We start from the raw sequence: 14,647 nt of genomic DNA, 5'->3' as shown, positions 1-14,647 counted from the left end.
AACTTTAGCTACACAACAACACCATCACACCTCCTGCTTTGCTACGAGAACCACAGCAACTGTTGAATTCAGTTCCCGTGAGAATATCTGACGCCCCCCCCCCCCCCCTTTTTTTTTGTCGGGAGCGCGCAATAACTCCTATAATCATGTCAAGGTTGTAACATTCAATTTAATCGGCAGCTGTTGCTTACAAAAAACATAAAATAAATAAACGAGATCTTCTTGCGCTGTTTTGTGTTGTTTTAAATGCCAAGATAAATTGTCTTTTTACAACTTTTGTCACTTAAACCTGATAAATAAAAGTAAGCCACCAAACACAGTATTCCAACACGTAGTGTGTATTTATGATTTTACATCGCTGAAATATGAGGATGGAAACTGGCTGATAGCAGGGCACTAAACTTTTATAAAAAATTAAAAGAGTTTATTTTTTTAAAACAAATGGAGGAATAAAATTTCTCCCAAGATGTAACTTTGATCCTACAAAATTACCAATTAAATTGTCAGACTACCACACACAAGCTCTAAGGTATTGGAAAATGCTGTACAAGCACAATTTTACGCCACATAATATGATTATCTGGAACAACAAATTTATTCTGTATAAGAGAAAATCTTACAAGGACTGGGAGGGAAAAGGAATTTGGGCCATTGTACATCTAATGAACACCAAAGGTGATATTCTAGATTACACAGAATTTAAAGAAAATATAACTTAGATTGCCCACAGAGACAGTTTCTATCTGCGATCAAGGCAATTCCTGCAATCATGATAAACTTGGTCAAAGTAATGATTCAATATTCTGATGTAACACCGATCTTTCCCTCTCTTCTTATAGATAGATATTTACAGATCTCTAATTCAGTAACTAAATAATGAGAGAACATATAAATAACGACATTTTCCCTCTACCAGTTAAGAGGAATTTATCTTTAAACGTGTTTTCAGAGATGGAAGTTATTAAGATCAGAAGCAGATTTTTCTCATTTCCTGTGTTACCAAAGATGAAAGAAGTTCATTTTAAAACTATAAATAATATCTATCCCTGTGCAGAGTTAAGTTTAAGATTTAAATTTGATGTTGATGTAGTTTTTGTCAGTAAGATTTAGAAACACAAGAACATGTTTTTTACAGTTGTGGTATGGTTAAGTCTTTTTGGGACAAGATTTATGATTGGTTATCAATGAAAAATGTGATTCATAATTTTGAACATAAAGGAATTAAATTTGCCATTACTTTTCAAGATTAAAATATGGAATTTTTGTGTAATGTTATATTCATTACTGGAAAATTCTTTACTCACAAGTGCAGATTATTTAAAATTTCTCCAAATTTCCAAGAATTCCAAAATGATAAAAATAAATGTTTTCATGCCTCGATTAAATTACTGGCACTCTTAGCAAAACTATCAGCTAACTCATTCCCTATAACATCGATGTGAGCAGGAATCCAAACTAATTTAATATCAGACCCATAATTTATAATCCTAAAAAATTGAGTGAAAAATATCCAATATAATATCTTGCCTTGATTCTGAGTTAAACTCTAGAATACTTATTAATGCACTACTTGAATCTGAACTAATTAAAACCTCCCTCTCTCTTGTTTCCTCAATCCATTCTAAAGCCATTAAGATAGCCATTAATACACAGCCAATTTATCTGTTATTCTTTTAATTTCTCACAATATTTAAATCTGGGATTACAGATGCTATACCTACTTTATTATTTAATGTTTTAGAGGCATCTGTAAAAATTTGTATATATTCTGAATATTCTTTTTTATATAACTTTCCTCCTCTGTCTCCTTTTTCAGCCTGTCCAGAGATCCCTGATGGAATAGCAGGAATAACAACCTCAGGACTGACTACAAAGTTATCTATTCCTACATCTTTTACTTTATTTATAATTGTCCATCCAAAACTATTCATTTGTTTCTTTTCTTTTTCTTGACAAGGTTTCAGCGTAACATATGGAGGATAAACTTCACTATGTCCTTTAATATTTATCCAGTAATTTCTGGCTAGTTGTTCTCTCCTGAGCTCAGTGGAATCTCATCCAGCTCCACTTGTAGAGCTCAAACTGGAGAAGTTTTCATCGCTCCACAACAAAGTCTTAATGCCTGATATTGTACTCTATTTTCTTTAATAAACTACTTGAAGCTGAACTGTATAATATAACCATAATCAAAAATGTATCTAATTAGTCCAATATACAGTACACTGTCTTTAATCCTTTCTTATCTGCTCCCCAATCTTTGCCTCTCAAACATCTCTTTATATTTAAAATTCTTTAACTTTTTTTAAACTATTTTATCTATATGTATCTTCCATGTAAGTTTTTTTTTAATCAAACCAGATACCCAAATATTTAATTTGATCTATCCGTTCTACAACATCCCCATATAATTTGAGATTTATATTAATATTTAATTTTCTATTAGTAAAAACAACAAATCTAGACTCAGATGTTGAGAATCTAGCGCCGTTGACTCCTTTGTGCAAACTGAATAACTTCTGGGAAAGCAATTTTTTCTTTTTCTTACTATTTTCTTCTTTTATCTTATTTTGGGTAAAATGAATGGAAAAAATATTGTTAAATATATACCTACAATTTCTTTTCTTACTATGTAAGTGAAAGATAATAGTAAATAATAAAGTTAACTTTTATGTTAGCGTTGCCTTGTTACAGTTTCCTTCCATCTCTGTGTGGATGGAGACATACAGCTCAGCTCCTAAAAGTCACTTCTCACCTAGAGGCTCCACTCTCCCCCAGACGCCTCCTTCATCAAGGTCATTTATTGCATATTTGCTCTGTGGGACTGGGAGTGTTTAGACTGAGAGTTGTTTTTTGTTATGTTCTCAGAGCTAAACTACAGTCTGGTCTCAAAGGTGCAAGAGATAGGAACCAGTCAGAGTCAGAGGCTGCAGCTGGGCCGTGGCTGCATTTACTTTTAATCTTTGCTGCTTCTCAATAAAGTGCTGGAACTTCATCAGTTCGCCGTTTCCTTTTTGTTAAATAAGTAACCGGAGAATCCACAATCCTCTGTGATGCTTTTTCTGTTCGTGTTCAGCTCTGTGAATGGTCTTGTTACTGAAATGTGCGACAGATAAACTTGCCTTCCCTAATCCAGAGAGATCTGACAGGCATCTGTAGTTTCTTGTTTTTTTATTTTTAAAATCGTCCGCAGCTAAAAAGGCCTTGACAAATAACAAAGACGTGGGAGGAGCTGATCATCCTGGAAAGGTTGCAAACCTCCAGTCAGCATGTAAAGAAAGGAGCAACATTCCTGCAGAATGTTTCGTCTCTCCCTCACTTCATGGAAGTGGTGCCAAAATGTCAGTTTCATTTGCTTTCAGCCACTTTCCCGTTATGTTTGCTGTAAAACCTGACGCTCATCATGATATTCACAACCAAGTTCTCTCTGGTTATCACAAATCCACTTTTCATGTTTTCCATAGAACTGAAATCCACGCTTGACAAAAAAAAAAGTTGACTTTGAAGACCCAGACTCACTATTTTAATCTATTTGGCGGTCTGCTTAGGGTCAGTGTGTCGTTGTTTGCTTACTGATGGCTCAAGATGTTGCTTCAGTGCGTCTGCAGCTGTTTTTCCTCATCATTAATCATTCATCAATCTTATTGTCAATAAAGAGAATAAAAATAAACATTTAGACAATATAAATGAAATGACTCCAGTGGATTGTACAACTCGCCTGTTTCCAGAGGGACAATTTAAAACAAGGAACTTGGACTACATGAACTTTATAGCGGTCCTGGTGAGACACATAACACAGCGAGAAATCAAAGCAAAATGTTCCAGCTGAATGAACCGACTAGCGGCCTCTGAGAAGCTCAAAGTGTGTAAATAGTCCTTTCAGCATCTGATTTAAATGTCCAGGTCAAACCAGACAGGAGGCAGGCAGCGAGCCGCTGCATGAATGTTACAACCTAACACTCCCAGAGGAGTTATGAGTTTGTAAATAGACATCAGAGATAATTCCCATGGGCTCAGAACCCGTGGAACCAGCAGCATACTTGGAATCATGAAACAGATTATGAACTGGGCTGGTGGTTAATTGATTACCGGCAGGAATCAATTAACCAATAAGCCGACAGCCTTCACAGCTCTGGGAACAGAGCTGTTTTTAAGTCTATCCATTTTTATTTAATGTCCCTGAATCTGTTTACCTGATGGGACAAACAGTGCATTCCCTGAACAAGTGGTGGAGGGTGACTACATCACACGAATACAACTTTGGACAGGATTATTACAAATCAAATGTTTCAGGGGTTGTAGTTTTGGATTTACAAAACCTTTAATAAAAAAATTAATAAAGAAAGAGGAGGCCGGCTAAGGGCTAACCCTGGTTTAATAAATGGATATTTAAATTTAAACAAAACAACCATTTTGTGTCTTGAAATGAAATAATCAAGTGTATTGGAGAGACAAAATTCTCTGCTGTTGTATGACAACAATGTTTGTTCACCGCAGAAACTCTAATAAATGAATTATGAGTCTAATAATTCCTCATAAAGTTAATAATGAAGCTTTTCCGCTGAATCCATCGTTTAAAAGGCAGTGAGCTTCCAGCACTGGTGTCCAGCAGGTGCAGGGGGCCCTCTAGTGGTGAACACCAGGAAGTGCGCTCTTTAGTTCCGCTCTGTGCTACACCGTAATCAGTCCGCCGGGAAGCCGGAGCAAGGAGAGCAGCAGCAGCAGCTCCAGTTGTCCCCGCAGCTGAAGAAAGGTGAGCTGAACCTCAGCACAGCTGCTGGACAATGTTCAGGAGTTTTACCGCTGGAGAAAAGCAGCGCTGACCTCCTGGTTGCTGCTGCTCAGCGGGACCAGCTACATGCTAATGCTAACATCCGGTGTAGCGCTTCTTGTGTTTAATTGTTTTATTTTTTTACTTTAAATCCTTCCTTCAGGAAATATGGCTATGGGGTAGTATTTATGGTTTAGAAATTGGTCTTTTTTACTTTAGATTCTTAGCTAATTTATAAATTAGCAATAGTCGTGGTTTTATTATTTGTTTTTGTATATTTCCTGAAATCTATCAGTCCCGTGGATAATGTAAATATTGCATGTTGCTAAGTCATTTTATTAGAGCTGCATAGAATATATTTCTGATTTGGTTTACTTTCTTTTACTGTTATTGACGTCCATTCATTTCTATAGCAATACACAACCCTAGCCTAAACTTAGTTCAGAACTAAAACCTAAATCTAACCAAGATGTGTCCGTTTTGCCCTCAGAATTTAATTTAATTCAATTTTATTTATACAGCGCCAGTTCATTAAAAATGTCATCTCAAGGCACTTTACAAAGTCAAAATCAATCATATTATACAGGTTGGTGAGAAAGTTTCCTCTCTAAGGAAACCCAGCAGGTTGCATCAAGTCTCTCCAAGCAGCATTCACTCCTCCTGAAAGAGCGTAGAGCCACAGTGGACAGTCGTCTGCATTGTTGATGGCTTTGCAGCAATCCCTCATACTGAGCATGCATGAAGCGACAGTGGAGAGGAAAACTCCCCTTTAACAGGGAGGAGAACCTCCAGCAGAACCAGAACCAGGCTCAGTGTGAACGCTCATCTGCCTCCACCCACTGGGCCTTAGAGAAGACAGAGCAGAGACACAGAAAGCACAGAAGCTCACATTGACCCAGGAGTACTTTCTATGTTAGAGAAGACAGAGCAGAGACACAGAAAGCACAGAAGCTCACATTGACCCAGGAGTACTTTCTATGTTAGAGAAGACAGAGCAGAGACACAGAAAGCACATAAGCTCACATTGACCCAGGAGTACTTTCTATGTTAGAGAAGACAGAGCAGAGACACAGAAAGCACATAAGCTCACATTGACCCAGGAGTACTTTCTATGTTAGATGGTAATAGAGGATGATCTGTCTTCCATGTATGATGTCACAGTTAACAGAACGCCAGACCAGGTGTTCCTACTATGAAGAAAAAAGAGAGAGAGCTAAAAGCTGAAATGACAACAAACAATGCAAATTGGAGAGCAGTAGGAGAACTCAGCAGAGTGAGAGAAATAGACCCTGATGTCCTCCAGCAGCCTAAGCCTATAGCAGCATAACTATAGAGGTAGCTCAGGGTAACATGAGCCACTCTGACTAGAAGCTTTGTTAAAAAGGAAAGTTTTAAGATTAGTCTTAAAAGTAGACGGGGTGTCTGCCTCACGGACCAAAACTGGGAGTTGGTTCCACAGGAGAGGAGCCTGATAGCTAAAGGATCTGCCTCCCATTCTACTTTTAGAGACTCTAGGAACCACCAGCAGACCTGCAGTCTGAGAGCGAAGTGCTCTGTTAGGAACATACGGGGTAATCAGAGCTCTGATATATGATGGAGCTTGATTATTAAGGGCTTTATACGTTAGAAGGAGAATTTTAAATTCTATTCTTGATTTAACAGGATCCCAAGGAAGGGAAGCTAAAATTGGAGAAATATGATCCCTCTTGTTGATTTTCATCAGAACTCTTGCTGCAGCATTTTGGATCAGCTGAAGACTTTGAACTTCATTTTGTGGACTTCCTGATAGTAAAGAATTACAATAGTCCAGCCTTGGAGTAACAAATGCCTCAGAAGCAAAATGTCGCCATATAGTTGGATGATTGTTAAAGTGGGTCGAGCTATGGACTGGAGACAGTAGAGGTGGTGTGGGGGGGGGGGGGGGGGGGGGGGGGGTAGACCTTTGTTTTCTGTTCTTTTGTTTTTACGTGTTTCTAAAAATAAAATATGGAGGGCTTTTATCTGGTTCTACTTGTTTATTTTCTTTACTCTGGACATTTTCAGCTTTGATAAATAAGGGATCATTTATTTATTTCATAAGTGACCATGGAATATAAGCGCGTCAATGCCCTTCGAGGTGTCAATTATCAGAAATGAATGGACGACGCAGAAGCTTCCGCAAAGTCCATTAATTTCTGATAATGCTCACCCCAAATGACATTGTCCCGCTTATACCATGGTCACTTATGAATAAAATAAATATTGAATCAATTATTAATACTTTAGTGTTTTTTTTTTACCATTAAAATCATATATTTCCCATAAGAAGCAGCTGAAAGAACTATTTAATATCTCTCCTTGTGAAGACGCCTGTGCCCATTTTTTTTTTTTATGAGCGTAACGTCAGTTTGACACGGAACAGTATGACACAGATGCTTAAGAGCAACATAGAAAAGTCAGTAAAGCTCTTGAATGCACATCAGCTATAAACCTCCCGACCCACATTAGCTAGTGCTACCGTTTATTAGCTTGATTAACAAGTTTATTTATATTTATATTGCACTTTTCGTAACAAGACAATTCAAAGTGCTGTACATGAACAGAAAAACATTACAGATATAGTAAAAACAAGGGAATACGATAAGTAAATCCTTGACTAGACTTCTTTCATACATTAACAAACATACACAAAGACTTAATTATTTCTATTATTTTCTCCTAAGTAATTTTGTCCAACCTTTCCAAGGCTACAAATAGAATAACTTCTTTTGTTTTATTGTTTCACTGGAATGAGCTTCATCACTAAAAAGTCAAAGCTTTAGTTTTTTTCTATTCATACATTCCTCAAAGCTACAACTTAGTCTCTGATCTGGCCTTTCTAAACCACAACTAAAATGAAAGAATTATTTCTATTCATAATAAAGTTTCACTGGAACGAGCTTCATCACCAAAAACTCAAAGCTTAATTGTTTATGTTCATTAAGGTAAAGCTTGAGGTCTCTGATCTGACCTTTCTGACACTAAAGATAAAACAGAAAGCAGCGGAGTAAGGGAAGAAAGCACAGTAGAGGTGGTGTGTGTGTGCCTTTGTGTTTTAGTGTAATCGTGTGTGTCTGTGAACCCTCCCACATAGCATTTGCAGCCATTAGTGTTTGATAGTGATGTAACGTTATCAGGAAGTTCAGTGTGCTCTGTTCCAGGTCACAGATGTCACAGAACGTCTTGTTTACATCACATCCAGGAGAAATGAAGATTGCAAGGGAGCCAGTTTGGATAGCAGCATTTGCTTTGGGCAGGCAGACTCTTGTTTTTCTGTCTGCCTTAAAGTCTCACTGGTACATCTCAATGGCGATTCCAAACAGGCAAAATTGTGGTCATTCTGCCAGGGTTCAGCTTCTGGCTTTCTCTAAGATCATTCCCATCCTGCCAATAAGATCAGAAACCACAGCTGGCCTACAGTTCTGCTTACACAGTGATTCAGTCTGAGTGTTGGTAGCGGACATATCCCTCACACGTTCAGGAAACCTTAACATGGGCCGAAACATGTTGTTTTCACAATTTCTCGATACTCCAGATAACCGCCATCTCCAAAAAGCAGAAATGCTGTTGTCGTAAATCCAATTTTGAAGATTTTTCACATCCTTGACTGACAAAATGGACAGACACACGATCCTCCTCCCACTGTGTGTCCAGCTGCACGTCCCGTCGGGCACAGGGGCTCTCCTCCACCCAGTCTTCTCGTTAAGAAAATCTCTGTCAATGGTAGGGAAAACACTGTTCTGTATAGCTACGTGTCACCTGTGCAAGCATGGATAATACTACGGTTTTGAATTCTGGTGTTTATCTATGTTTAAAGTCTGATATCGAGTGAAATTTGACATCTAAGGGGAATGATGCTGTTTGGCTGCAATTCACCTCTTTACCATCTGTGGCGGCAGCAGAGTTGTGTTTTTTTTTTTTTTTTTTAAGATCCCAACTTTTGCGTGGAAAGTGACATACGGATGTTTCAAGCCCCACTTTGTGCATATGCAGCTTTATAAATGGGACCCAGAAAATGTTTTTATGACTCAACAATTTAAACCCTGGAACAGGTGGTACTTTCTTATGGCATATTACCTAAACATCTAAGAAACCTTTGTCCTGATCAGCTGTTGTTTCTAACAGGCGCAGCTCAGAACATCTCTACCAAGAGCTTCAACTGAAGAATCAGAAGATCTGAAGACCACAGCAGTTAAGGAGTTTATTAGGCAGGAGCAGAATGATGGAGAACCATGAGATGAAAATTGAGGTGAAGGAGGAGAACCATGAGGTGAAAATTGATGTGAACGTGGAGAACCATGATATGAAGACTGAGGAGAAGGAGAACCATGAGATGAAGACTGAGGAGAAGGAGAGCCATGATATGAAGACTGAGGAGAAGGAGAGCCATGAGATGAAGACTGAGGAGGAGAACCATGAGATGAAGACTGAGGAGGAGGGGAATTATGAGATTACCTTTGAGGTGAAACAGGAGATGAATGATGAAGTTAAACTTGAGGACTACCAGGACCAAAAACCGGACAACCACACTCTGAACACCACAAACCAGACAAACCCAGCCTCCTCCTCTGGTCGCCCTGATCTACAGGTCAGTGCTCAGGTCTCTTTTTTAATTTCTACAGGGACCAAAACTTGACAGAAAATCAACAAGAATTAAGAAACATAAAATAGTTTCGGTGATTCTGTGCATTTTTATGAGATTTTTGATCGACTCAAACAGGTGAAGGAAACACAATAGCTAGCGTTAGCTTATTTTCTCTGGCTTATTACTACACTGCTGCAGTCAGATACAGGATCTTTCCTGACTGTTTTATGTAGCTCTAAAAAAGCAAGGCATCAGTTATTTTGACAACCCTACTCAGGTGGGTGTAAAGCCTGGTGGCAAAACACATTTTCAGCACTTAAGCCCTGTTTCTATCACCTCGGTTTGGCACACTCTGTTGACTAGCTGAGGGCAAGGAGAAATGGGAAAAATAAAATTCTCAAAGGAAGTCCATTTTTCCTATCATTCCTGGAAAGTATGCTTATATAACTGTTCAACTGTAAATAACAGGAAGTAGGCAAACATTAATCACCTTTGATATCATTAGGAGGGTCTTCAGGGTTGGTAAAATACAGGGCCAAGTTTAAATCAATCAAGGTCATCAAAAGTCCAGTTGTCCTCATTTTAACGCTACAAACACTCTGGGACTTTCCAATCTCCCATATGCTCTGTTAACATTTTTTTTCATTTGCTACCGCCATGGCCGAGGCTAAATACTCATAAAGCTCTATTTAGTATTTTTCCATTAGATTTTAAAAACCCATCGCACATTTCCATATGAGGGATTTGAGTTTCCCCCGGCTCTACTGCTCCTTACTCTCCCTTTCCACAAAAGGGAGAGTAAGGAGCAGTAAGGGGAGGACGAGTTTAAAAAAAAAACATTAATTTTATACCCTTAATTTAAATTTCCCTAGCAATAAGATGAGACCAGGGCCAAGCACCACTCCAACCTGGGAAAATCCGTTCCATACACCGACCACCTGGCCCAATCCCAGCCCCAATGACCTCCGAACCTATCCATCCAGAGGTGGACCCAACACCATTTAAACAAGTTAATTGGCTGTTTTACATTAACAGCCCATTGCAAATGGAAATGCGTCAGACTTTAAAATCTGGGGCTTTCAATAGAAAAGGGGCCAAGTTTAATGCTGTGAGGCAAACTGGAGCACATATGACAGCTTAGTCTCCCCTCTCTACTTTACAGACCAGACAACACACACACACACCATTCCCGTGCATGCATAGTGAAGTTGTGCCTTATTTATTATCAATTTAGGCTGATTTGTGATACAGGTATTTATCCTGATGGATTATTTTGTCCTTAAAAAAATACAAAAGACAATCTTGGATATAAAAAACTTGTGAAAACAGTGTTTTAGCAAACAGAATCTGTTGTTTCTTCTTTTAGATACACATTGTAAATCACCCTCAAGACCTTTTGCTTGCAATGATATTGGGACAAATTTCTCTACACAACCTTACATCTTTAGGACATGTGTACAGATTTTGCATGTGTTGCAAAAGTTTCTTATGAATATAAAAAGTTGTTTCTTGTTTTAAGCATGGAGCCTTTATCTCTCCCTATCTTTAACATTAGGAGCATGAAGACCCTCAACAGACTGATGAAGCCCTCACTGCACCAGCCGGATCTAATTTAAATCAACAGATCAGCACCACAGGGAAACCATATGCCTGTGACCACTGTCCAGCAGCGTTTAAAACCAAGGAATATTTAAAGAAACATCAACAAATCCACACCAGAGGGAAACCATACCGCTGTGACCATTGTCAGGCAACTTTTAAAACCAAAGAATATTTACAGAAACATCAGTTGATCCACACTAGAGGGAAACTATACAAATGTGACCAATGTGAAGCAACTTTTAGGACCCTTTATCCTTTAAGGAAACATCAAGAGATCCACATTAGAGGGAAACCATACAGCTGTGACCAGTGTCCAGCAATTTTTAAAACCAAACGTTATTTGAAGAAACATCTAATAATCCACTCCGGAAAAAGACCACACTCCTGTGTCCAGTGTGCTTTAACTTTTCAAAGAAAAGATTTGTTAATAGTGCATCAACGGATCCACACTGGAGACCGACCATTCCGCTGTGAGCACTGTGCTGCAACTTTTCGAAGAAAGGATGGTTTACAGATTCATGAGCGGATACATGCTGGAGTGACACCATTCAGCTGTGACCAGTGTCAAGCAAGTTTTAAAACCCTGTCTTATTTAAAGAAACATCAAGGGGTCTATTCTAGTGGGCATAGCTATAAATGTGACCAGTGTGGAGTAACTTTAGAAACCCAGTGTAATTTAAATAAACATCAACAGCTGCACACTGGAGAAAAACCATACGGCTGTAACCGGTGTGACGCAACATTTCAAACTACGAATAGCTTGCGGGTTCATCAAATGATTCACACCGGACAGACACCACACAGCTGTGACCAGTGTGGAGCAACTTTTAAAACCAAGAGTCAAATGAAGAGACATCAGCTAAATCACTCTGGAGAGAGACCATTCCGCTGTGATCAGTGTGCTGCAACCTTTCAAAGTAAGACTAACTTGCTGGTTCATCAAATGATTCACACTGGAGAGAGACGATACAGCTGTGATCAGTGTGGAGCTACTTTTAAAAGCAAACATCGTATGAAGACACATCAATTGAACCACTCTGGAGACAGACCATACCGCTGTGACCAGTGTGGATTCACATTTCTAACTAAAAGTACTTTAACTGAACATCAACAGATCCACACCACAGAGAAACCATACAGCTGTGACCAGTGTTCAGCAACTTTCAAAACCCAGCCTTATTTAAAGAAACATCAACTGATCCACACTAAAGGGCATCCGTACAGGTGTGACCAGTGTTCTGCAAGTTTCAAAACCCAAGATTATTTAAGGAAACATCAACAAATACACACTGGACACAAACCACATCGCTGTGAGCAGTGTGCGGCAACTTTTCAAAGGAAGGATAGTTTAAGGATTCATCAACGGATGCATGCTGGAGTGACACCAATTAGCTGTGACAAGTGTCAAGCAGGATTTCAAACGCTATATTATCTAAAGAAACATCAAGAGATCCATACTAGAGGAGAAACAAACAGCTGTGAACAGTCTGGATTAACTTTAACTCCTTAAACCCAGACGTGTTTACAAGAAATTGACACCTTAAATTACATCCCTGATTTAAATTAAGTACAGCTCCACACAGTAGTAGTAAAATACAGGTTTTACTACTTGTTTGAAACTGTGGCATTAAAGAATATTTCTGAAATGAAACCAGTTTTGAAGATGTCACTAATTTATAGGTGATTAAAAAAACAATTTTCAGAGCTTCGCCTAAGAAATGTTTTAAATAGATTTTACAAAACTACATGAAACCCTTGTAAAAATATAGGAAAATCCTCAGACTTTGTGTATCCACATTTTCTCTATAACTGCAGAACATCTGGACAGAGTCAACTGAAACATATATGCTGTACAAAGGTTTTAGTTTGCAGTGTGACAGGTGGACTTGTGATTTTGGCACAGTTTGGCCAAATGTACTAAAACTGTGCCAAGTGTGGGTTTTTTTTGTTTTAGTTTTTTTTTTTTTTGATAAACTGAAACCTGGTCAAATGAAAGGGGGTAAAATGCTCCTTCCATCCTAAAGGTAATCAATATGTTATGTATTCAGACAAAGAGGGTTAGAAAATTTGTTGTGGGGGCTGCAGTCCTCTAAAAACTCTAAGCAATCCCCGTTGTTCAGTCCTAAGGATAGGGATTGGTAAGAGTTTTGTTCCTGCTCTCACCCCCTCTGTCCCTCTAATTCTGGGGGTATTGCCTCATTTATTGGTTGTCCCACATGGTATCATTCTGACGCACTCACGTAACACCAGTGTACAGTACGTGCGCTTTCCTTGTTAGTTTCCGCTTGCTTGCTGCACACATTTCCAGTGTTTATGTATCTGGTTAGCTTAGCGGTTAGCTTTGGTGATAGCAGTTCATTGAAGCTCTGCTGCTTTCACCATATACATTGAACATGGCTGATGATGGTTTTCAACTATCTTTATTTCTCCGTTGGTTCTTTTGTGTTTCATATTTTCTTTAATCTTCATTTTGCTTTGTAGTTTAGTTTAGCTTAGTTTACTAGCCTAATAGAGAGAATTTGTTGATTGTAAGATAGTGTTAATTCAGATAAACAGCATTATATACTGATGTTATTTGGAAGACCATTTATTTCTGTTATTAAATTCTTGGGCCTGAAGAGAAGTTGTCACTCATTGCTTCATGCATGCTCAGTATGGGGGATTGCTGCAAAGCCATCAACAATGCAGACGTCTTTCGCACATTGATACAAAAGGTAAGTCTGAAGGGTTACAGCAGTGGTTCCACGTGTTGGAGTATTTCTATGTGTTATTGGAATTATCAGTGATGCTCTGTAACCTCAGGCTGTTTATGATAAATCATTGTTTTATTTTGCCACTAATCCTCTGCCAGAAAAGTAATAATGGGTTAAAATGTTTAAAACACATAAGTCGACATTTATTAAATGAGCCACTGCTGGAAAGTCTTCATGCCTTCTGAAAGCTTAGCTGTGTGATTTTCTCCTGGCTTATTTTATCTAATAACGCTACTCGGAAACAATAAAAACCCAGAACCATACAGGACCAGGACCCCAAACCCTGTGGCAACATGTAACGCTGATCAACTAGAGTAAAATGATGATTAATGGACAATTTTAGGAAAGTGGGCACTTTCTGGATTAAAGTAGAATTTAGTTTTTAACTTTTCTTTCTATTGTCCAAACTTCTCCAGCTTGTTTTAATGATCCTGTGATCCTTTGACATTGAAAGCTGCTCTGTTTTTGTTTCTGCCCACAGAAAACCGGATCTGTAACCAGCTACCTTAGTTTCTGTCTCTTTTTGTAATCGCCTGCCTAAATAAAAACCTAAATCAGTCAAACTCCTCTGGGTTTTCACATCATGGACTTTATTCATCTTATTATTTGGATACATAAGTGCATCTGTTAAAATAGAGCAGTGCTTCTCTAATTAGTGGGATCTGGAACAACAAAACCTTGTTTTGTTCAGAAATAAAGTTTCTAAACAAACTTTTAGACGTTTTGTTAGAAGGGGGCGCTGTTGCCTAAATCAGACAACAGCGCCCCCTGCTGATTGGTCTGTAGTATGATGAATATTAATAAACTAAACACAAAACTTAATGTGACTGAGGTTTACCTTTAATATGAAAAGCTTAACATTTTTGCCATAAGAGGTTCTTAGCTAGTTAAAATTTGATTGCAAGTATGAGTTGGACTAAA

The 14,647-nt window shown here is 38.4% G+C and overlaps 1 protein-coding gene across 8 annotated transcripts in view; it reads left to right on the top strand.

The window, feature by feature from the left end:
• LOC110367769 (zinc finger protein 239-like) overlaps positions 1-14,647 on the top strand; it is a 577,202-nt gene that overhangs the window by 155,209 nt on the left and 407,346 nt on the right. For 2 of the 8 annotated variants that reach the window (XM_036132282.1, XM_036132281.1), the window contains exons 1-2: positions 4,596-4,750; positions 8,912-9,218. The exons of 2 other annotated variants lie outside the window; for them this stretch is intronic. In XM_036132282.1, coding sequence (XP_035988175.1) covers positions 9,006-9,218 — 213 coding nt within the window. In that variant the 5' untranslated portion in view covers positions 4,596-4,750; positions 8,912-9,005. Of the gene's footprint in view, positions 1-4,594; positions 4,751-8,911; positions 9,375-10,926; positions 14,290-14,647 lie in introns of those variants that run through there. 4 more of the 8 variants (XM_036132276.1, XM_036132272.1, XM_036132286.1 and 1 more) reach the window with 4 other exon arrangements.

This window comes from Fundulus heteroclitus, unplaced genomic scaffold, assembly GCF_011125445.2.
Source record: "Fundulus heteroclitus isolate FHET01 unplaced genomic scaffold, MU-UCD_Fhet_4.1 scaffold_49, whole genome shotgun sequence".
Classification (NCBI taxonomy): domain Eukaryota; kingdom Metazoa; phylum Chordata; class Actinopteri; order Cyprinodontiformes; family Fundulidae; genus Fundulus; species Fundulus heteroclitus.
This window is presented reverse-complemented; position numbering and strand designations above follow the sequence as displayed.